This window comes from Protomyctophum parallelum, assembly GCF_964188405.1.
Source record: "Protomyctophum parallelum genome assembly, chromosome: 7".
NCBI classification, from domain to species: Eukaryota; Metazoa; Chordata; class Actinopteri; order Myctophiformes; family Myctophidae; genus Protomyctophum; species Protomyctophum parallelum.
Window position 1 is genome coordinate 3,893,165 of NC_139705.1, and position 25,000 is coordinate 3,918,164.

Genomic DNA, 25,000 nt, shown 5'->3' on the forward strand with positions numbered 1-25,000 from the left:
ACCGAGACGATATAAGTGGGTGTGTCAGTAGGTTGGAACTTGTCAGTGGGTTGGAACTTGGGAGGACGTCGCAGACACAGTGACACACGCAACAGATATCTTTGAACAAAAATACGTTTACATTAATTGCCAACGCAAACATGAAACGATCCAAACGTATACGGATGCATCGCGATCCAGAATCCAGCTGAGACTTGCGGGGCGCTATAATAACTTGTAACCTTGACATCACAACCTCGTGGATACTGTTTACATCGGTTTGTGTTGTGCAACGCCCTCGGGGCGCATGACGGATCCTTCTCTTTCAACATTTTGTGTTGAGGTATAATAGCGCCACCAAATGAACCGGCCGTCAATCTGGTGGAAATGCAGCCGGTTCGCGACCAGTTCGCAAAAAGCACCAAGGTTCGGAACGGCACTGGTTCTGAACCGAAGTTCTTTTGGTGGAAAAGGGGCCAGACAGAGTAGAAAATAATTGCGCCATTTTCTCATGATTATTAGTGAGGACTTATTATATGAAGATAGGTTAAAAAGTTTTAACCTAAAAAGTGGTAAAGTGGTCCTCTAACTAAAATGAACACCAGAACTAATCAAAACTGAACTAAAACTAATCCTTTTCGCAAAAATAAAAACTAAAGCTCAAGTAGCAAAAGCGAACCCACTTTAAAAAAACCTTTAACCCATTTTGGGGCGGGAACCCATTTTGGTGTTAGCATCATGTCGTGCTTTAGCTATTGAAAAATAGCAGATCTACAAGCTCATAGCGCGCCACTCGGTGGCGCGCTATGAGCTTGTAGGTCTGCTATTTGTGAAAAATCGAAGAGCGACTTGACATAGAAGACATTTTCTGAATCTGATCTCAGGTCAGAATGGAAAACTGTCAAGGATGTAGAAGACATTTTTAGAATCTGATCTCGGGTCAGAATGGAAAACTGTCAGGATGTAGAAGACATTTTTTAGAATCTGATCTCAGGTCAGAATGGAAAACTGTCAGGATTTAGAAGACATTTTTTAGAATCTGATCTCGGGTCAGAATGGAAAACTGTCAGGATGTATAGAAGACATTTTTAGAATCTGATCTCAGGTCAGAATGGAAAACTGTCAGGATGTAGAAGAAATTTTTTAGAATCTTATCTCAGGTCAGAATGGGTTAATCCATTCTGAACGGGAACCCATTTTGGTGTTAGCATCATGTCATGCTTTAGCTATTGAAAAATAGCAGACCTATAAGCTCATAGCGCGCCACCGAGTGGCGCGCTACGAGCTTGTAGGTCTGCTATTTTTGAAAAATCGAAGAACGACTGACATTTTTTAGAATCTGATCTCAGGTCAGAATGGGTTCATCAGACCAGTGTGTGTGTCCAGTGGAAACCTCGTATGAATCTGATCTCAGGTCAGAATGTCCCAAACTAATCTAAGCGTGGTGCGTGTGTGTGTACAGCGTGTCCCAGTACAGTGACGAGAACATGATGCTGCCCTACAACCTGGCGGTGTGCTTCGGGCCCAGCCTGCTGAGGGGGGAGGAGCCGGGCGACGCCGTGGCCCGGCAGCCCCAGATCAACGACCTGGTGAAGACCATGATCCTCCAGCACGACGCCATCTTCCCCGGCCAGCCGGAGGTGCCCGGGCCCGTCTACGAGAAGCACATGACCCTGGAGCAGGAGTACTGGTGAGTAATAGGCATGTGACGATATACACTCAACTCACGATACGATGTACGTATCACGATATATGAGGTTCACGATACGATTCGTCACGATATTTTCAACACAATTATTTTCCAGACAAATGACCTTTTTTTTTTTTTTTTTATGATTTATCTTCCCCCCCCAAAGCTTTTTTCACATTTTTTATTTAACTACATTGCAAAGATAATTGCCTTCCTTGATGTATTAAAGGTTTTATGACATTCATTTTCATTTATTTTTCTTTTTTCTTTTAGGTTTTATGACCTCAATTACACCCAAAAAACCTGAACTTTGAACATTCAGTGGATTTTCTGTGGTCTGAAGTTTTCTTTGGGGTTTGGAAGCCTTTTGAGCTACAATGAAAACAGGCAACACAGTGAAAACAGTGACATCTGCTGGCAAATCCCATTGGCATAAGGGATTTGCAGTAAGTGATGTCACTTACTGCCGGCAAATCAGAGCACCTGTTTGAGCCAGAAAACCCCAGATCACAGAAAATCTACTGAATGTTAAAAGTTCATGTTTTTTTGGGTGCAATTGAGATTAGAAAACCAAAAAAAAAACAAGAACAATTCCAAAACCTTTTTTTTTATGTCACAATGCCTTTAATGAGCATCAATAACGACCATCACCCGGGCACAGTCACAGACACATTATACAGCTCCCCTCTCCAGGCCTCTATACTGTCTCATTTCTCTCCAAAATCATGTGAATATGATGGAATATGATTACAGCTGACATTTCTTATCACACACTAGCCCCCGCCCATAAAAAAAAATATATATATATATTTTTATTTTTTGAAAATCAATTTTTATTTTTAATAAATCGATACATATCGTCGGGATATAATATCGATATATATCGCGATATACGATATGTCGTTACATGCCTAGTGGTGAGAGATGAGTTTCTCTCCTTGTCAACATGGTGGGGGAGGGGGGGGGGGGGGGAGTGTAGCCGTTGCCTCGACGTCACCATCAAAGGTGCATTTCTGGTTATCTTTTGCTCATTTTGGTTCCGTTTTTTTGAAGTTCAAAGGGGCAGCAAGTCGAAGAACTAACTGGTATAGACACTAGAGATGTCCCGATACTCAACTGTATCGGGGAAAAGTATCGGATCGGCCCTTAACCCATTCTGACCGGGCACCCATTTTGGTGTCAGCATCATGTTATGCTTTAGCTATTTAAAAATAGCAGATCTACAAGCTCATATCGCGCCACCGAGTGGCGCGATACGAGCTTGTAGGTCTGCTATTTTTGAAAAATCGAAGAACGACTGACATTTCTAGAATCTGATCTCAGGTCAGAATGGGTTCGTCAGACCAGTGTGTGTCCGGCGGAAACCTCGTATGAATCTGATCTCAGGTCAGAATGGGTTAATTGTCATTTCGGATCATATCGGTGAATATGCCATTCTACCCACAGATCCGACACAGGGGTAAGGGATTGACACCAGTGTTGTTTTCGTCGACTAAAACTAAGACGGAAAATGTTCGTCGACTACCTTTTTTCACTGACTAAAACGAAATAAAAACGAATCTATGATGACTAAAACTAAAGACTAAATATACTGACAATTTCGTCAACAAATAAAAACTAGACTGAAATGTTAGGAAGGGACTAGTGGACAAAGAGATCCAGTTTTATGCTGGGTTGCATGCGGAAAATAGCAGATATACAATCTCACAACGCGTCGACGCGTTGTGAGATTGTATATCTGCTATTTTCAGCATGCAACCAAAGTGTAAAGTATGTCATTACAACGACATCAAGGCCTGTCAAAACACATTTTAGTCGACTAAATCAACTGTAGGATTTAGTCGACTAAAATCGTATGACATTTAGTCGACTAAAACTAGACTTAACGCTAGAACATTCCAGGTGACTAAAATGTGACTAAAACTAAGAAAAGAAAAACTATTCAAGAGACTATGACTAAAACTAAAATAGAAATTTGCTGCCAAAAACAACACTGGTTGACACTATGGCAGGCAGCAGGTAAATAAAATGTTGGGACATGTGGAGTTTGCTTTGGAGTTGGCCCAAACTGCAAGTGCACATTTGAGTGAGGAGTCTGCTATTAACACGACACCAGATATATAGCTATATAGCTATAGTATAAACACAACATGAGATCACAACACTGGTATCGGTATTCAGTATCCGTATCGGGCTAACACAGAAATTGAGGTATCGGATCGGAAAGCGAAAAAAGGGACATCCCTACTGTCAAAAAAATCGCGATTCTAATGCCGTCCGATTCAGAATCGATTCTCATTTTCCAAAAATCGCAAATTTTCTTTAGAAACAAGGCCAACTAATTATAATAAGCAGACATGGCAACACTGCTTGTTGACTAAAGGGAGGAATGAAGGGAAAACAGCGCCCCCTAAAGTCACAGATCACTGCTGAAATCTTTGAAGGGGGGAATGCTCTAATTTGGGATTTCTGGTTCAACAAGTTTCAAATGGTCATATCTTCTTCATTTCCCCCCCAATTTCAATGAGCAATACATCATATGAAAGGTTACAGTGTGCAGTTTCATAATATGAAGAATGAAGAATCGGAATCGAATCGAATCGTGGGACACCTAAAGATTCACAGCCCTAATCGACACGAAGACAAAATGACATCATTCAGGACTTTGGATGTATATTCGGACGTTCTCCGAGATGTTATGAATATCTGAACGAGTCCAACATTATCCATTTTGTTTGTCTAAAAAGAATCATTTCAATTTCTAATGTGTGTGTGTGTGTGTTGAGGTATATTCTGCTATATGATAAGAGAAAGAATATGCACGTGCATTACCAGTACTCGCTCCATGCGTGGTATTAAATGAAATGTCCTCTCTGCGTGGTTGACGTGGTTATAATAATTACAGCGGTATTTCTAATTGTCACATGAGCTGTGTATAGCCTGGTGGTACAGTATAGCAGAGTGCTCATATAGTGGGTCCTTCAGATTGCATAATCGGAGAGGAACGGGCCACGTGCAGCGAGTCAGTGGAAATGTGAAACTCTGTGACGACAAAAACCCTCAATCCCTGTTTTTCGCTTTGTCTGCAGCGAACCGATCACCGAAGAGGGCGATGGAGAAGCGGAGCATTTACCCAGTGAGGAGGGTGAGCACAGTACTATATATATAACCCATTCTGACCTGAGATCGGATTCATACGAGGTTTCCACTGGACACACACTGGTCTGATGAACCCATTCTGACCTGAGATCAGATTCATACGAGGTTTCCACTGGACACACACTGGTCTGATGAACCCATTCTGACCTGAGATCAGATTCTAAAAAATGTCAGTCGTTCTTCGATTTTTCAAAAAAAATAGCAGACCTACAAGCTCGTAGCGCGCCACTCGGTGGCGCGCTATGAGCTTGTAGATCTGCTATTTTTCAATAGCTAAAGCATAACATGATGCTAACACCAAAATGGGCTCCCGTTCAGAATGGGATAATATATATATATATAGCAACCAAAACTCCATCTATAATAAATACATAGTTACATACATTTGCGTACATTACATACATTGTTTTTCCAATGTACTTGCCACTGTTGTCCTGCACTTTTTTGCCATGAGAAAAGAATTGTGTTAAGTGTTGTTGCAACGGTTTGTTTTTTTACTGTTGAGACCGAAGACAAATTTCCACACGTGGACAATAAATTAATCTAACTAACTAAATACGCAATTATGCACAAATTAGTCATGTTCATCAAATTAAATCAGGTAATGTAGTACGATACACGGAATTGCAGTCGAATTATATATATAATATTGTAATATTGAAGTACCGTATACTGTATGTATAAATGTGTGTGCGTGTGCGCGTGCGTGTGTGTGTGTGCGTGCACAGAGTGGGAGGCGGTGGCGATGTTTGACTACGTGGCGAGATCTCCGGCCGAGCTGTCCTTCAAGCAAGGAGATCTCCTCCTACTCAACAGCAAGGCCTCCTGTGATTGGTGGAGGGGGGAAGTGGGAGGAGTCAAGGGCCTCATCCCTCACAAGTACATCAACGTCCTCGACGGGTGAGTGACGGTCCGCCGTTCATTTGGTTCTCGGAACGCCCTTCCATATACCACCATACCTTCATTCTGGGTTTCTTAATATATACCCTTTGTGTGTCACTATAGCGTTAATGGTCATCACTACTGTAAATGGCCACTCCTGAAAGGACTAGAAGTACCATTAATTCAATTTAGTTGAGGTTAGGGATGGATTTAATTATACCTCTTGGTCAGCAATTGGTCTCCGGTTCCAACTCCGATGTTGCAGATTTTTTCCCCCTGGACCTCCCCTGGGGTTTAAGAGGTTTAAATGCATTTTGTTTACTTCATTTTTGGCATGGATTTAATTGATTCAGTTTAGTTAAGACTAAACATGTTTTTTATTAATCTAGTGTAGTTAAGGTTAGGCATGGGTTTAATTCGGTTTAGTCAAGGTTATCTACTTGAAAGCTCCCCAATACCCCCCCCCCCCCCCCCAACACTGCCCCGATCCTCCTCAAAACTGTCCCCATCACCTTTGAGTGTAATGTATAGTATATATTGTACAGTACACTTGTACAGGTAACAATGCAGTTTTATTTCTGAAAAAGCAGAAGTCATCAGAGAATTTTCTATCAATGGAGAATGTCGTTGATGATCAATGATCAAAACAAACGCGTTACAAACATTTTGTTGTTGACTTGTAGACAGACCTGGGTCATGGTGAATTGTAATGGATTTCCTTTCTTTGGGGAACTCAAGAACTGAAGAATGGATGGAATATATATTTATTTATTGAATATAAAATAAGCAATATATTCATTAGGTATACTCGGTATACTACCGGATACCCCGTACCTAAACAGTATAGATCCAAAACGACAGGTGGTAGCTGGGGTGGAGGAGGGTGAGACAGGTGGTAGCTGGGGTGGAGGAGGGTGAGACAGGTGGTATAGCTGGGGTGGAGGAGGGTGAGACGGGTGGTATAGCTGGGGTGGAGGAGGGTGATACAGGTGGTATAGCTGGGGTGGAGGAGGGTGAGACAGGTGGTATAGCTGGGGTGGAGGAGGGTGAGACAGGTGATATAGCTGGGGTGGAGGAGGGTGAGACAGGTGGTATAGCTGGGGTGGAGGAGGGTGAGACAGGTGGTATAGCTGGGGTGGAGGAGGGTGAGACAGGTGGTATAGCTGGAGTGGAGGAGGGTGAGACGGGTGGTAGCTGGGGTGGAGGAGGGTGAGACAGGTGGTATAGCTGGGGTGGAGGAGGGTGAGACGGGTGGTATAGCTGGGGTGGAGGAGGGTGAGACGGGTGGTATAGCTGGGGTGGAGGAGGGTGAGACAGGTGGTAGCTGGGGTGGAGGAGGGTGAGACAGGTGGTATAGCTGGGGTGGAGGAGGGTGAGACAGGTGGTATAGCTGGGGTGGAGGAGGGTGAGACAGGTGGTATAGCTGGGGTGGAGGAGGGTGAGACAGGTGGTAGCTGGGGTGGAGGAGGGTGAGACAGGTGGTATAGCTGGGGTGGAGGAGGGTGAGACAGGTGGTATAGCTGGGGTGGAGGAGGGTGAGACGGGTGGTATAGCTGGGGTGGAGGAGGGTGAGACGGGTGGTATAGCTGGGGTGGTGGAGGGTGAGACAGGTGGTAGCTGGGGTGGAGGAGGGTGAGACGGGTGGTAGCTGGGGTGGAGGAGGGTGAGACAGGTGGTATAGCTGGGGTGGAGGAGGGTGAGACGGGTGGTAGCTGGGGTGGAGGAGGGTGAGACAGGTGGTAGCTGGGGTGGAGGAGGGTGAGACGGGTGGTATAGCTGGGGTGGAGGAGGGTGAGACGGGTGGTATAGCTGGGGTGGAGGAGGGTGAGACGGGTGGTAGCTGGGGTGGAGGAGGGTGAGACAGGTGGTATAGCTGGGGTGGAGGAGGGTGAGACAGGTGGTATAGCTGGGGTGGAGGAGGGTGATACAGGTGGTATAGCTGGGGTGGAGGAGGGTGAGACAGGTGGTATAGCTGGGGTGGAGGAGGGTGAGACAGGTGGTATAACTGGGGTGGAGGAGGGTGATACAGGTGGTATAGCTGGGGTGGAGGAGGGTGAGACGGGTGGTATAGCTGGGGTGGAGGAGGGTGAGACAGGTGGTAGCTGGGGTGGAGGAGGGTGAGACAGGTGGTATAGCTGGGGTGGAGGAGGGTGAGACAGGTGGTATAACTGGGGTGGAGGAGGGTGAGACGGGTGGTATAGCTGGGGTGGAGGAGGGTGAGACAGGTGGTAGCTGGGGTGGAGGAGGGTGAGACGGGTGGTATAGCTGGGGTGGAGGAGGGTGAGACAGGTGGTAGCTGGGGTGGAGGAGGGTGAGCAGCATCAGTTTAGCATACAGCGCAGCAGTCACCAATAATGGTAATGGTAATGATCAGTATGCAGCAGCAATTAAGTGAGTGCAAACCTTCCAGTACCCAGTTTTAAAGGGATTGTGACATAAAAAAAAAGGTTTTGGAATTGTTCTTATTTCTTTTAGGTTTTCTAATCTCAATTGCACCCAAAAAAACATGAAATTTTAACATTCAGTAGATTTTCTGTGATCTGGGGTTTTCTGGCTCAAACAGGTGCTCTGATTTGCCGGCAGATTGTGATGTAAGATCCTGCAAATCCCATATATGCCAATGGGATTTGCCAGCAGATGTCACTGTTTTCACTGTGTTGCCTGTTTTCATTGTATAGCTCAAAAGGCTTCCAAACCCCAAAGAAAACTTCAGACCACAGAAAATCCACTGAATGTTCAAAGTTCAGGTTTTTTTGGGTGTAATTGAGGTCATCAAACCTAAAAGAAAAAAGAAAAATAAATGAAAATGAATGTCATAAAACCTTTAAACATTATGTTATAATTTAGCTATTGAAAAATAGCAGATCTACAAGCTCATAGCGCGCCACCACTGTGTGCCTAGCCTGACCTAAGCAGAGACATTTCTGGTCTAGAGGGGCGGGTCGCGCCTCAGAAATGCGCGCACCCTGATTGGATCTCATCGATCTGTCCGTCACCCCCGGCCCCTCCTCTCCCCCCTAGTGCAGCGCTACGTCACATCATTTAGAGCGACGCCCACCCGGAAGGGTTGACTCCCACTTTTAGACTGGTTCAGCCCACGGCTTTTTCCAGGCTTTCATCTTTCGCGCAGACGAAATGAAAGCCTGGGTATCGAGGCTACTGTGTGCCTGGTCACTGTGTGCCTTTGTATTGTATTGTATTGTATCATATTGTATTGTATTGTATCTGTATGCTGCAGAGCGGGTCCTTGGGGTCCAAGACAAATGTCTCCCTCGGGAGACAAAATAAAGAAACCTTGAAACCTTGCCTCAGAGTGGCGCGCTACGAGCTTGTAGGTCTGCTATTTTTTTTAAATCGTGAAAAAATATATTTATTTTAATTACGACATCAGGCCTAAATGGGTTAAATAGCCGGTATATATGAAGATGGAGTGAGTGTGTGATTGTGGCTGAGTAGTGAATCATGTGAATGAGAAGCGAAGCGTGACGCTGAGGCGGCCCAATGAACCCATTCTGACCTGAGATCAGATTCATACGAGGTTTCCACAAAGAATGTCAGTCGTTCTTCGATTTTTCAAAAAATAGCAGACTTACAAGCTCGTAGCGCGCCACTCGGTGGCGCGCTACGAGCTTGTAGGTCTGCTATTTTTCAATAGCTAAAGCATGACATGATGCCGACACCAAAATGGGTTCACGTTCAGAATGGGTTAACGGACCGGCGGCAGCGACTGCACTGAGGTTCTCCTGACTGAACTTGAACTCTGCGCATGTCTACTGTGACACTACAGGCCGCCATGATGCTCATGTTGTCCTTCCTCTCTCTTCCATGTTCTCCATCAGTTCAGAGCGAGGGAAGAAGGACGAAGGGGGAGGAGGAGGAGGAGGAGGAAGCACCGGTAACTTGACAGTCGAGGATCCACAAGCAGAGAATACTACCCGGTACGCACACACACGCGCACACACACACACACACACATGCACGCACACACATGCACACACACACACACACGCACACATGCACACGCGCGCGCAGCCGCACGCGCTGTTAGAAACGGCGAGAGAGGCCATTTTGTTATGTCAATTTAAGAATACATTATTTACTAATTATGAATATTAACAGCCCCAACAACACCGTGATGTCAGAGGATGCGGCACCCCGAAAGCCGCTTTTATAAACTTAAGGGGTTAAAGTGGATTATACCGAGACCATTTTGGCATACAAAGCCGTAAATTACTGAGATAACCTTTTGAATTAGAAGCTAATAAATCTTAGCCGGGACCCTTGTGAGGAGAATTGGAGGAGTGTAATCGAGTAAAAGTACTCAAGTCAAAATGTACCTATTGTACTGGCATGTGAAGCCTTTTAAGCCAAATAACTATTAAACTTTATCTTTAATGTTATAATGTTAAACTTATAAAACTGTAATCCCATATTAATAACCTTTTTAAGGATAAATACCTTAGAGGAAAAACTACATTGCTTAAGGAGTAAAAGAGTAAAAGTAAAAGTATCACCGCGACACAAAGAAAAGAGTCCACAACAGCGCGCATACGTTTCAAAGGATTATAATCATATTATTATCATATTTTTGGGGGGAGTCGGAATAGAACGTCCAAATACAACAACGACCGAAAAGGTTCTTCCCCCGGAAACAAATGTCCGGGAATGACATTATATACTGTTATGAAAACTAAACAAACAGTATTCAATTTGAGTTCAGAGGTTGACAAAGAGCCGTGGCATCTCACACTTCCGGGGAGTTCCAGGAAGGGTGACCCATGGGGATCGTAGTTCTCTTAAGTCAATGTAGTTCACGACCCAAGTTAAAGACTACTATAGTAGACGTTAGTGGGAGACAAATCGTCTGCTACGGGAGCATAAAAACACAAGGCCAGAAAACAATCCTTTATCTTTTCACACCGGCGGGGGGGGAGAAAATAATACTAAACGCTGGGGCAGAAATGAGATGTACCTCAGTGGGACATGACCATACAAAGGCATAGGGCATAATTATCCCATTCTGACCTGAGATCAGATTCATACGAGGTTTCCGCCGGACACACACTGGTCTGATGAACCCATTCTGACCTGAGATCAGATTCTAAAAATGTCAGTCGCTCTTCGATTTTTCAAAAATAGCAGACCTACAAGCTCGTATCGCGCCACTCGGTGGCGCGATATGAGCTTGTAGATCTGCTATTTTTAAATAGCTAAAGCATAACATGATGCTGACACCAAAATGGGTGCCCGTTCAGAATGGGTTATGTAACCATTCATAATTATTGCAGGACCCATGCAGGGCATGTGAAGAATAAGTCATTGGGAACATGTAAACAAATCTACAAACAACAAATCACACGCGCACACGCACAAACACGCACATGCACACACGCACACACATGCATGCACGCACACACACACGCACACACACGCACACACTGCACACACACACACACACGCACACACATGCATGAATGAATGAATGAATTCATGAATGAATGCATGAATTTAAATCAGAATGCGCATGTACTCAAACTTCCATGGGAACGCATGAAAGCACCCACATGCACACACACGCACACATGCACACACACACACGCACGCACACACACACACACGCACACACACGCAAACATGCACGCACACGTACACACACACGCACCCACACGCACACATGCATGCACGCACACATGCACACACACACACACACACACGCAGCCGCACACGCGCACACACGTGTAGGCACACACACACACACACACACACACAAACGAATGAATGAATTCATGAATGAATGCATGCATTTAAATCAGAATGCACATGTACTCAAACTCACTTCCATGGGAACGCATGAAAGCACAACGAGCACGCACGCACAACACAAGCTGTCGCACATGAGCGCACGCGCGCGCACGCAGGCAATGAGAAACCAACTGTCTGTGTGTGTGTGTGTGTGTGTGCACGTCGTCGGAAACAGGATGCGGGTAAACAGTGACAGTGCTTCGTTGCCAGGGAGACAACGAGGAAGCGAGGGGAGCCCCGTCCGCCCCAAACCGCCCACCTCCCCCGCTGCACGCCACCTACCAGGGTGAGTCTGGAGCGCACACACACACACACACACACACACACACCAGTGTTGTTTTCGTCGACTAAAACTAAGACGAAAAATGTCCGTCGACTACCTTTTTCCACCGACTAAAACTAAATTAAAAACTGAATTAAAACGGATCTATGATGACTAAAACTAAGACTAAATACACTGACAATTTCGTCAACAAATAAAAACTAGACTAAAATGTTAGGAAGGGACTAGTGGACAAAGAGATCCAGTTTTATGCTGGGTTGCATGCTGAAAACAGCAGAAGATGTCATTACAACGACATCCAGGCCTGTCAAAACACATTTTAGTCGACTAAATCAACTGTAGATTTAGTCGACTAAAATCGTATGACATTTAGTCGACTAAAACTAGACTAAACACTAAAACATTCCAGGTGACTAAAATGTGACTAAAACTAAGTGAAAACTATTCAAGAGACTAAAACGACTAAAACTAAAATTGAAATTTGCTGCCAAAAACAACACTGACACACACACAGTTTAACCCATTCTGACCTGAGATCAGATTCTACAAACTGTCTTCTACATCCTGACAGTTTTCCGAAAAAGCTATGTTTCTATGTCAGTCGTTCTTCGGTTTTTCAAAAATAGCAGACCTACAAGCTCATAGCGCGCCACCGAGTGGCGCGCTATGAGCTTGTAGGTCTGCTATTTTCCAATAGCTATAAAGCATAACATAACACCAAAAGGGGTTCACCGCCCCAGAATGGGTTAATCGTTTATTTATGTCCACATAAGAGATATATAACACAAAATATTTACAAGTTGCTGTACAGAGTGCAATCAGCAAATCCAGGACAAATACCCACACACACACCCTTCAGGGGTACAAGTAACAGCGCCTTCGCCATATTTTGGCGGGTATACCAATAGTGGAAGAGATTGCACAGAACACACACACACACACACACCGCGATGCGTTTTGAGCTTGTACAGTAGATCTGCTATATATATATGTTTTGCTACTTTTGAATTTGAATCCCGAGAAGTAAGAATTGTGGACATAACGAGGCTTGAATGACATAATAACAACACGTATCTCGTGGTAGATATATATATAACCATGAATAATATAAATTAGTGTAAAACACCTGGAACATATAAAACAATAATGAGTTAACGTATTCATTTGCAAATATTGTAATGATTGTAAATTGATCATATTTGTGTTTTATCCCATTCTGGGGCGGTGAACCCCTTTTGGTGTTAGCATTATGTTATGCTTTATATAGCTATTGAAAAATAGCAGATCTACAAGTTCATAGTGCGGCACCGAGTGAACTTGTAGGTCTTGCTATTTTAGACGACTGACATAGAAACTTTTTCAGAAAACAGTCCAGATTTATAGAAGACATTTTTTTTAGAATCTGATCTCAGGTAAAAATGGGTTAAATTGAATAACACCCCCCCCCCCCCCCCCTCTCTCTCCCTCCCTCTTCCAGTAACCAGGAACGCCGGCACACTCTGGACACGGTGAGACAGGGTGGGATCAGAGCCCCGGACAGACTTCCGGTCGCACAGACAGACAAGCCGCCCGCCGACAAGGTCTGCAGTTCATCGCAGTTCTCCTCTGAATGCACATTATCCCATTCTGACCTGAGATCAGATTCATGCGAGGTTTCCACTGGACACACACTGGTCTGATTATAACCCATTCTGACCTGAGATCAGATTCTAAAAAAATGTCAGTCGTTCTTCGATTTTTCAAAAATAGCAGACCTACAAGCTCGTAGCGCGTGGCGCGCTATGAGCTTGTAGATCTGCAATTTTTCAATAGCTAAAGCATAACATGATGCTGACACCAAAATGGGTGCCCGTCGGTTGTAAATTTACATGTACTGCAGCGCTGACAAAAGTACAATGTCACATTCGGTATATAGCTCCCATGCGTAATTAGATATGTGTGTGTGTGTGTGTGTATTCCCTGTAGTGCAGTATATTCAGCTGAATTCAAAATTATAATTATAACGTGAGAAATTCTTTCTCCCGTGCAAACAAAGTGTTATGTTTGCGCGAGTGAAGGAACGCGCCCTTCCCTGATGTGCATACTTTTGAAATGTGTTTCCATGCAGAAAATGTATTTGTTTTTCTCACTGGCTCTGTCGCTCTCCTTTTCTCATTCTCCATTTCTCTCAACCACGCACCCGCCGTTTCTCTTCCTCTCTCTCTCTCTCTCTCTCTCTCTCTCTCTCTCTCTACATATCTCTACATCTCTCTCTACATCTCTCTCTCTCTCTACATAAGTACATATCTCTACATCTCTCTCTACATCTCTCTCTCTCTCTACATATCTCTCTCTCTACATCTCTCTCTCTCTCTCTCTCTCTCTCTCTCTCTCTCTCTACATATCTCTACATCTCTCTCTACATATCTCTCTCTCTCTACATATCTCTCTCTCTACATCTCTCTCTCTCTCTCTCTACATGTCTCTCTGTCTCACAGGAGATGATCAGTCGTCAGATGAACTCCGTGTTTAAGGAGCTTCTGTCCCGTCAGCCTTCCCAGCAGTCCTCTACACCCCCCTCCTCCTCCTCCTCCTCCTCTGTGACTCAGCCCGTCCCCCCCACTGTCAAAAAAGGCGGTTTTGGACTCAGAGGGCGGGCCCTTTTCAGACCAGTGGACCAATAGAGGGAAGCGTTGCTTGGACCGTATCGAGGCGACCGATTGGTCGGTCGGTCGGTCGGTCGGTCGGTCGATCAGGTCGATTATGCATTTGATGAAGATGTCGCTTTATTTTTCTCTGACACGCCGCGCGTAACAATATCTACTCGTCTGCCACATCTCATAGTAGTGCCACCAGTTCTCAGTGCCGTATTGCAGTAACCTCCGGTGTGTGTCGTTTTGTGATTGATTTTGTCTTTTCTTTTAATCGTTTTGGATTTATTTTTTTAACGGGGTGGCATTGGGGGTGGGGGAGGTTTGGGGGGTTTGGAGATCAGGGATGTGATATCACTGAGACTGACTTATTCTAGTTGTGTGAGCTATACACACACACTGTCACAAAACTAAAATTAATTTGAGTTAAGCTGCCCCCCGGTGGCAAGTCTGAGACCAGCAGCTCATGGACATTTAGAATTCCCTACTTTTAAAATACTAAGTAGTGACTGATCTGGCCTGTGTCAATAATAGGAGTGCCTTCACGTGTTTTACTCCCCCCTGCCTTTATTTCACTTTGGAGGTCAAAGCCTATACTGACATATTTTAAAGTATTAAAAAAAAGGTCAAACTATAACCGCTGACCCGGACGAGGGCGTCAGCAGGGAAAGCTGAAAAGCTATATGAAGTGAGACCAATATTTTATATCAGCATGCCTCACGCACACACACGCACACACGCACAGATTAAACGACAGATGACATTCCCCTAAATATGTGACAAAATGGCCTGATGGGTACGTAGGCCTCGACTCAGGGCTTTTCCAGAGTTAGGGAAATTGGGCCAACTCAGGGTTGGCTCGCAAAGAAGACTGAGAGAGCAAAAGAGTATTTAACTCAGGACTTTTTGGTTCAACTGGAAACTGTATCCTATATAGCCTCAAGAGCCAAAATGGCCTCCGTGTCAAGAGAGTTATCCTGGGGAGTTCTGCCGTTATCGAGACATTAGTCTCATCCCATTCGTTCCGCACAGCTGAGCCCTGTTAACCTTATTCTATAGCTCCACCCACAAGGTCCCGTTCACATAGGATGGTGTCTCCGTGGGGGTGTACAATGCCAGTCGCTTTGTGTCCAAATAGCATTTCCTCCTGTAGTGTTTCAGAATTTCAACTTGATTCTGTTTCTGTGGTTATATAGAAAACACCCCTCTGTTATTCCCCCCGGTTCTCTGTTGGATGATGTCACTAGACTTTACTGTGATTAATAATTGTACGTGGTCAAAAGAATACAATAAAGATGATCAAGTGATGAATGGTTTATAGCTGGCTGTAATAATGACTATGGTCTCTCTCAAGTCCTTTTTCGCGTTACTTTTTCATTGTTGCTGTTCAAATGAGTACTACTGTGCAATATGATGTGTGTTTCTCAGCCAAAAAAGCCCATGAACTGAAAAGGGAGATGCAAGATGTTCCTTTACAGGGTGAGGTCAACTTCTACATGATAGACTGCATTGTGCTATATCAGGGGTGGGCAACTGGCGGCCCGGGGGCCACATGCGGCCCCCCACCTTCACTTAACGCGGCATGTTAATATCAGAATACTGATGTAGTATTGATTTCAGCTGTTACAATTCCAAACATGCAAACATGACCCGCTTTAATTATACTTCTAACGACTAGTATTAAATGACTATAGTACTTAATGACTAGTATTAAATTAAATGTTATTGTCTTTTTTGTGTGCAATGTATTTGCATTTAGTTCATAAAGTTATCATAACTAAAACTAAATGCATTTGAAAATCAATAAAAAGGTTACTTTTCAGGATTCTAATTTAAAAAAAAGCTAAAAACTATTAGCAGTATTTCAATTCAAATATAGCAAATTAAGATAGCTGATCTACAAGCTCAAAGCGCGTCGCATAGCGTGACGCGTTTTGAGCTTGTCGATCAGCTATTTTTGCTATACGACAGTAAAAAATGCACCGAGGCCCCTCTGGAGTGAGTGTGGAAATAATAGTGGCCCTCGATCTCCATCGTCAAAGTTTCCCACCCCCATGTGCTATAATATTATCTTGGATCCTGGTTCTCTGGAATCCCCGTGTGAAAACAGGCGAGAACCATATTATGCCACACGTCACAGGGTTTAAATGTTGCACATTTCATTGTTCCATCTCGAGTTATATAGACAACACTGTGTGGACCTGTAACGGGACCTTCTCAACCTCCATTCCTGTCCCTAAAATAACCCCATTCCACGGGCTGTCTATAATCCACCCACACACATGTTGCACGCACAGTCGAACTGCAGCCACTTAAAGCACATTACTGTCCGTCTGTCTGTCTGTCTAACTCTAAGCTGCCGAGTTGTAATGTGTGTGTCTGCAACCACCACCCCCACCCCCCCCCCCCCCCCCCAAAAAAAAGAAATCAGCTGAAGGGGACATTGTGATTGAGGGTTTGAATTTGATCACATTGACATCTTACATTATAGCACTTCATGCCGGGTTCCTTTATTAACACAAGGGACTTTTCTTTTATAAGGTAAGTGGGTGATTTATTGCTGTTATAGCATTGCAGACCTTATACGATCATATATACCAAATTATACTCTGAACATCCTGTTCCAATGTGCACACAAATGTTTGTTTCTATAGCTTTAATGTTGAGTTGAAAAGTTGTAAACACGAGCTGGTGGAGGCTTTGTGTTTCGTAGCTCTGGGTATACACTGCTGGTTTTCGTTTCAATTGCATTTATCTGGCGCTCTGGCTGGTCTAATCTATATGTTTCTATGATTGGTGTGAAACCCAGCAGTGTTCTGTATGCCCAGGACTGTTAACCCATTTAGACCTGAGATTAGATTCTAAAAAAATGTCTTCTACATCCCGACAGTTTTCTGAAAAAGCTATGTTTCGATATCGGTCGTTCTTCGACTTTTCAAAAATAGCAGACCTACAAGCTCGTAGCGCGCCACTCGGTGGCGCGCTATGAGCTTGTAGATCTGCTATTTTTCAATAGCCAAAGCATAACATAATGCTAACGCCAAAAGGGGTTTCCTGCCCAAAATGGGTTTTAATATCATATGCCATCGCCATGAACAGTATAGGTCTCTGTGCCTTGGGACATTATTATGAATGAATCTTTGCCAAATGAATTCCTCCTTTATTTTATTCTTAAAATGTACAGTATATGGGACAACAAAAACATGTTATCAAGCCTCACGGCTGTCTCAGGAAGTCTTTTTTTTTATCCTAACTATGGTGAATCTAAATTATGCACATGTTTGTACCTATGGACTAAATCAATTACTTCTGGTGAGAAACATAATAATTAAGGAGATATGATATGATAGTGTGGACTAACGTTTTGTCATTCAAAATGACCACTTTTTGCTATATTTACAGTATTATCATGGTTTTTTTTTGGGGGGGGGGTAAAAGAACAGGTGCTTAGCTCTCTGTTACACAACACATGCTCGCAATGCTCTAGGAGGGTGTGTGCGTGTGTGTGTGTGTGTGTGTGTGTGTGTGTGCGTGCATGCGTGCGTGCGCGTGTGTGTGTGTGTGTGTGTGTGTGTGTGCGTGCGTGTGTGATGCACATTTGCAGAGAGCTAGTGGGCTATAGCCTTGACTTGTGTGCACATGTTGATATTATCCCTTAAAGGTATATTCAGTGATTTCACTCAAAAAACCTTAGGTTTCGTTTTTGGCTGGGACCTAAGCCTTTCATCCAATCATCAGGATAGAGAACCAAAAACGAAACCTAAGGTTTTTTGACCCCCAGGGGTTAACTGGGGACAGGGAGGAACTCCTTATATGGTCAGCACACTCTATAGTAGGGAGGATTATAACAACAAAACAAAAAAATAAGTGATATTTGAATTAAGTGAAATCACTGAATATACCTTTAATTCCCCATACACTATAGTAGTCATAATGATGGTGAGTGACGACTGTCTGGTGGAGTGTCCTATTGACGAGGATGAGGACGACGAGGATGACGAGGAAGACGCTGGAGGTGAAGAGCAAATAAACCCCCCTCCACCTCCGGAGTTTGCCTCCGTACCCCTCGCGCCGACGCCAACGCCGTCTCCCGACGCTCGGCCCACAGTCCCCGCAGCCACGCCTCCGCCGATCAACATGAGGCCTGCCAACAGGGACCCTTACGGCATCAACCAGCATCTAAAGGTATGCTATTATGGAAGGAACTTTATTAAGTTATTATTTTTGTATTAACCCATTCTGACCGGGCGGCACCCCTTTTGGTGTCGGCATCATGTTATGCTTTAGCTATTGAAAAATAGCAGATCTACAAGCTCATATCGCGCCACCGAGTGGCGCGATACGAGCTTGTAGGTCTGCTATTTTTGAAGAAGATCGAAGAACGACTGACATTTTTAGAATCTGATCTCAGGTCAGAGTGGGTTAAGGACATCCTATGTCCATATCTCTCCTTATTTCATTATTCATATACAACATATATGTCAAACTCAAGGCCCGGGGGCCAAATCAGGCCCGTGAATGAATTATCTTTGGCCTGCGGGATGATATTTAATTAGTATTAGAACTGGCCCTCTGGTATATTGCACGGACCACCATAATACTACAAGTCCCACAATGCACTGCGAGTGCATTGTCACACGTGTATCGAGGGCCCGCAAGCGCAAGCATGCGTCTTCTCTCCACTATTGATCAGAAGTGAAAGTATGTCACTTGTGGTCAACTTTCAGCTATACCCCTCTCCCCAAAAATGTCCCGTGTGTTGAAACACAGTCCGGCCCTCGACTTGTACCAATTTATTTATTTTGGCCCAATGTGCATTTGAGTTTGACATCCCTGATATACAAGAAGTATATATATGACCATCTTGATCCAAGGCTATATATATCTCTCTCTTCTTCTCAGAGCCTATATATAAATTAGAAGATCTTGCAACATCACTGTCACATTATTGGTATTGCCCCGTGCACGGGAGAAACTGTCAAAAGTGCAACGCTAAATAGGTCTACACATTTTTATAGGGGCATGTCATGTGGTCTATACCTGCACAGTCTTTGTGATCTACTGGTAGATCTATACGATATACAATATAAATTGGGGGTCCAAGAGACAGAAATACCATTAAATGGGGGTCCGTATAGACTATTGCATGTCAAACTGTGGGTCCTTGAAATTAAATGGGTTGAGAATCACTGCTAGAAGCTGTAGAAATCTTCTCTTATGGAGCGGTCCCCATATGGCATATATTTTCAAATGGGGGTCCGCGGGCTAAGAAATGACAACTTGGGGGTCCGTGACACGAAAGACTTTGGGAAACGACTGCTGTAGGCTATTATTGTGTTGCTGTCGCACAGTCTTGCGGCCATTTTAGCTTATATCCTACCTGTAAGACTGAGTGACAAACAAACCCCTTTTAAATCTCTTTCTTTCTTCCAATCATTTTAATTTTTAATTTTTGCACAAACTGATACATGACTCACAAGTCACATACAAGACTAACCGACATACCTACATACATTGTACATACATACGTCCATACATCATCTTCTTCTTACTACTTTTTTAGAAATCATAAAGCCTTTGTTCTTAACATGAATATTTCCTTAATTTGCCAAACCTCTTGATAATATTTCTGCGTATTCTACTCCCATGTATTCCACAACTGGGCCCCAGACCAAGCAGAATCCATCCATGTCTCCTTGGAGAACATGTGTGAGCCGTTCTAGTGGGAGCAGTTGTAGAACATTATGGACCCAACTACAGATGGAACAACATCCCCAATCCAACATTGTAGTATTGACAACCTAGCACAGTACCATAGTATATTCAGGATTCTCTTAAATCTATTAAATTCAGGTGTCGTTGGGTGTAAGACCAAGATACATTGTAGGGGATCTAGTTCGATCCTTAGCCCTGTTATAGTAGAAATTTCGTTCTTCACTTCCTCCCAAAAATGTTGGATTACTGGACAGCGCCACATTAGGTGCACATATGTTATGTGCCCACGTTTTCTTTACATTTCAGACATGTACCAGAGCAGTCTTTATCATATTTGCTCCTTTGATATAGAGTAGTTTGTAGTTTATGTATAATCTTGAATTGGATTTCCTGAGGTTTGTAGTTGCAACATATCTTTTTACTATTTAAAGGACCACTTCACCACTTTTCAACCTATCTTCATATAATAGGTCCTCACTAATAATCGTGAAAAAATGGCAAAAAAAAGATTCTACTCGGTCTGTGTCTCATAGGAGGGCTGTGGGCAGTTCAGAAACAGTCTTCCAGTGACATCATCGATGGGGAATACAAGCTAATAAAAACTGCAGGCTTTCTAGTCCTGAAAAGTTGCAATGCGAAAATGGAAGCCATCGTTCTCACGATAATGAAAATCTAAACATTTTTGTAAAAAAATCTCGTTTAAAAAACAATCTACCTAATGATGATGTCACTGGAAGACGGTTTCTAAACTGCCCACAGCCCTCCTATGAGACACAGACTGAGCAGAAAAAAATCGTGCCATTTTATCATGATTATTAGTGAGGACCTATTATATGAAGATACGTTGAAAAGTGGTGAAGTGGTCCTTTAACATATTTTTTTCCCATTGATGGTCATTAATTGTAATTTGTAAGTCTCGTTCCCACGACTGCCTGCTGATGTTGGTATTAACGTTCTTCATGGAAATCAATTTTTGATATATATAACTTCTTTAAATCTCTCGATTCTCAGATATCTAGGTACAGACACGCTCTGACTGAGTATTTAATTTTAATTTGTTTTATCGTATTCTTATCTCTCTGTACTGTATACTGTAACTAATTACTGCTGTTGCTGCAATGACATCAGACACTATCCCCTCTATTCCCCTGGCAGCGGTGGCCGAACGGTTTGTGGAGCGGTCTTGATATCGTGAAGGTCGCTATAGTTCGTATCCCCCGGACCGGCACGTTAAAATGACCACCGCTGAAGTGCCCTTTTTGGACAAGGCATTGAACCTCTACCATGAAATGTTCTATGAGCAGGGCCTGGCTGTTAACAAGGTCTTGAGCTTAGTCCAGTTATAGGGTAAACATAGCCCAAACATTTAGATTCTCGTAGAGGTTTTTTTTCGATTCTGACGAATCTCTCTAAACGTTTTACCCCCCCATAACGTCGCGGGTATTTTAATCCACTCTGTCTCGGAATCTGGCGGCCATCTTGGTTTTCTCTCCGTTGTAGATGTGCAAGAGAACCCTGGCCGCTAGGGGCGCGGGCAATGTTCTGTTGCGCATTTACAATGGAGGATTCCGAAACAGAGTGGATTAAAATACCCTTTTTATTGAAAAATAAGCATGTTCGGTGTTTAATATGGGGACGCACAGATCACAAACAAGTGGGGCAAAATTTAAAGCAGCTTAGATTTTGCATTTGTACAAGGTAAGAGTGATTTTGAGGCACAAACGTTGCTCCGCGACGTTATGGCCGGGTAAAACGTTTAGACTCTCGTAGAGAGATTCGTCAGAATCGGAAAAAAAACCCTCTACGAGAATCTAAATGTTTGGGCTGTAGTAACTTTCTTTCCCTTGCTCTTCCTTTCTTTCCGTCTGAATAGGTGGTCCTTTAACATATTTTTTTTCCATTGATGGTCATTAATTGTAATTTGTAAGTCTCGTTCCCACGACTGCCTGCTGATGTTGGTATTAACGTTCTTCATGGAAATCAATTTTTGATATATATAACTTCTTTAAATCTCTCGATTCTCAGATATCTAGGTACAGACACGCTCTGACTGAGTATTTAATTTTAATTTGTTTTATCGTATTCTTATCTCTCTGTACTGTATACTGTAACTATAATTACTGCTGTTGCTGCAATGACATCAGACACTATCCCCTCTATTCCCCTGGCAGCGGTGGCCGAACGGTTTGCGGAGCGGTCTTGATATCGTGAAGGTCGCTATAGTTCGTATCCCCCGGACCGGCACGTTAAAATGACCACCGCTGAAGTGCCCTTTTTGGACAAGGCATTGAACCTCTACCATGAAATGTTCTATGAGCAGGGCCTGGCTGTAAACAAGTTCTTGAGCTTAGTCCAGTTATAGGGTAAACATAGCCCAAACATTTAGATTCTCGTAGAGGTTTTTTTTCGATTCTGACGAATCTCTCTAAACGTTTTACCCCCCCATAACGTCGCGGAGCAACGTTTGTGCCTCAAAATCACTCTTACCTTGTACAAATGCAAAATGCTTTAAATGTTGCCCCACTTGTTTGTGATCTGTGCGTCCCCATATTAAACACCGAACATGCTTATTTTTCAATAAAAAGGGTATTTTAATCCACTCTGTCTCGGAATCTGGCGGCCATCTTGGTTTTCTCTCCGTTGTAGATGTGCAAGAGAACCCTGGCCGCTAGGGGCGCGGGCAATGTTCTGTTGCGCATTTACAATGGAGGATTCCGAAACAGAGTGGATTAAAATACCTTTTTTATTGAAAAATAAGCATGTTCGGTGTTTAATATGGGGACGCACAGATCACAAACAAGTGGGGCAAAATTTAAAGCAGCTTAGATTTTGCATTTGTACAAGGTAAGAGTGATTTTGAGGCACAAACGTTGCTCCGCGACGTTATGGCCGGGTAAAACGTTTAGACTCTCGTAGAGAGATTCGTCAGAATCGGAAAAAAAACCCTCTACGAGGATCTAAATGTTTGGGCTGTAGTAACTTTCTTTCCCTTGCTCTTCCTTTCTTTCCGTCTGAATAGGTGGAGGTCAGCGACGTGCTGGCTGAGCCCGTGTCGCCCCACAGCGTGGACAGGGTGTGGGTGTCCAGCGTCGTGGCCTTCGAGTCGGCCCGCCTGTGGACATACAGGTGTCTTTCTCTGCTGTTGGCCGTGCCCCTCGCCCTTCTCTCTGGTATCTTATTGGCCCTTCTGGCCTGTCTGCACATCTGGTAAGCTGCAACAGTTGAGGTCCATGGTGTATAACAAAAGTTGTGGTAACTATAAGTACATTTATGCAAGTACTTCTTTCCGTGTCTTCGAAGCACGTGGTTATATATGGCAGTTTCCCCATTTCTTTAGTTTACACAGTCTTTTGCATTATTATTGAGGTATTAGGTAGAAGATATTAGGTAGAAGAGGGCAGACGAGGCAGAGCTAGCTGCATCGTATGGACAGGCTGGAATGGCTTAGGGTCGACGACAGAGTACAGCATCTTGCAATGCGTCTGGGTCTGGTCCACAAGATTCGATACACCACCACCAGCGCTCCTCCTTTTTTAGTCATGACGGGCTCCATCCAAATAGATGGGGCTGCCAAGCACTAGTGGCCAACATAGATCATCACATTCTACATCACGTTGCGCCTCCGACAGATACCTCGTCCGCCAGTTATTGACATCCCCCTGGTCCTGCCCCCCACCCCCCGGCATATTAGTTCCACTCAGTTTTGTTTTCCTAGCCCGTCTCCCACTGGGCACGGACCTTCTTCTTCACCGTCGTCACCCCCCATCGTCCCCTCAGAAACACCAGAGGGCGACAAAGGACCCTTTTCTACGAACAAACTTTTACACCTGAACATAAATAGTTTAAAATGCCCCTCCAAGATTGCAGAGATTAGAACCATGTTTGGGAAGGGCACAGTTGACATACTCTCCTTCTCAGAGACCAAACTCGACGATTCTGTTCATGATTCCGAAATTGAAATTAAAGGGTACAATATTATTAGAAAGGATAGAGATCGCTCAGGGGGTCAGTGGGGTATGCATTTATATAAAATCAAACATCAATTACAATGTTCTTGCTGAATTAGGCAATACTACTGATTGAATCAGTCTGGGTAAAAATCATCTTCCCAAAAGCCAACTTTTCACCTTTAGGCCTATTTTATACTTCTATACGCCACTAAATATTGTACTTTTTAGTCAACTGCAATTAATTTTGACAAATGTAGTTTAGGCCTACTAATTGATTTGCAGATTCAGATGATTAATACAAAACATGAACTGATGATGCCCCACCTTTACCAGCTTGCAACATTATTAAACAAACTAAATTTGTTTTATATATGTTAATACATTTTTATAGATTTTTCACATGGAATCAAGTATGCATTTCAGACAAGTAGTACAAGATCTATTCTATTTAATTCAGTATATTATGTTATAATTTAGCTATTGAAAAATAGCAGATCTACAAGCTCATAGCGCTATACGAGCTTGTAGGTCTGCTTTTTTATCGTAAAGATGTGGCGCACATCTTTTAATTATATATTCTTTCAAAGTGAATGTTTTTAACTCGGGTCTAAATGGGTTAATCCTTCTTCCATCCCTTCCCAACACTCCCTCCTTGCAATACCCTATTAATTAAACAATGGGTGTGTTTAATAATTAAACACATCCACTGCATCACAGAGTCAGCAGCTCCTTCAAATCTGATAACAGGTTTGTCCAAAGTGAAGTTGTGCCCTGTTGGGCATGGTTAACCCTTGCCGACAACATTCCAGATAGTGAATGTCCAAAAAGCTTTGTAGCCAGTTTGTTTTGGATATGTCATGTGGAGGTTTCCAGCGTTGGACTATAATTATTTTGCCTCCAGCCAGACTTT

The 25,000-nt window shown here is 43.6% G+C and overlaps 2 protein-coding genes across 2 annotated transcripts in view; both read left to right on the forward strand.

The window, feature by feature from the left end:
* The window catches only part of arhgap4b (Rho GTPase activating protein 4b), a 60,344-nt gene extending 45,654 nt beyond the window's left edge, over positions 1–14,690 (forward strand). The window contains exon 23 of the mRNA XM_083769981.1: positions 14,273–14,690. Coding sequence (XP_083626107.1) covers positions 14,273–14,458 — 186 coding nt within the window. The 3' untranslated portion in view covers positions 14,459–14,690. The remainder of the gene's footprint in view (positions 1–14,272) is intronic.
* Positions 14,691–16,848: 2,158 nt separating this feature from the next.
* The window catches only part of cav4b (caveolin 4b), a 10,549-nt gene continuing 2,397 nt past the window's right edge, over positions 16,849–25,000 (forward strand). The window contains exons 1-3 of the mRNA XM_083769994.1: positions 16,849–16,966; positions 18,351–18,610; positions 23,160–23,347. Coding sequence (XP_083626120.1) covers positions 18,359–18,610; positions 23,160–23,347 — 440 coding nt within the window. The 5' untranslated portion in view covers positions 16,849–16,966; positions 18,351–18,358. The remainder of the gene's footprint in view (positions 16,967–18,350; positions 18,611–23,159; positions 23,348–25,000) is intronic.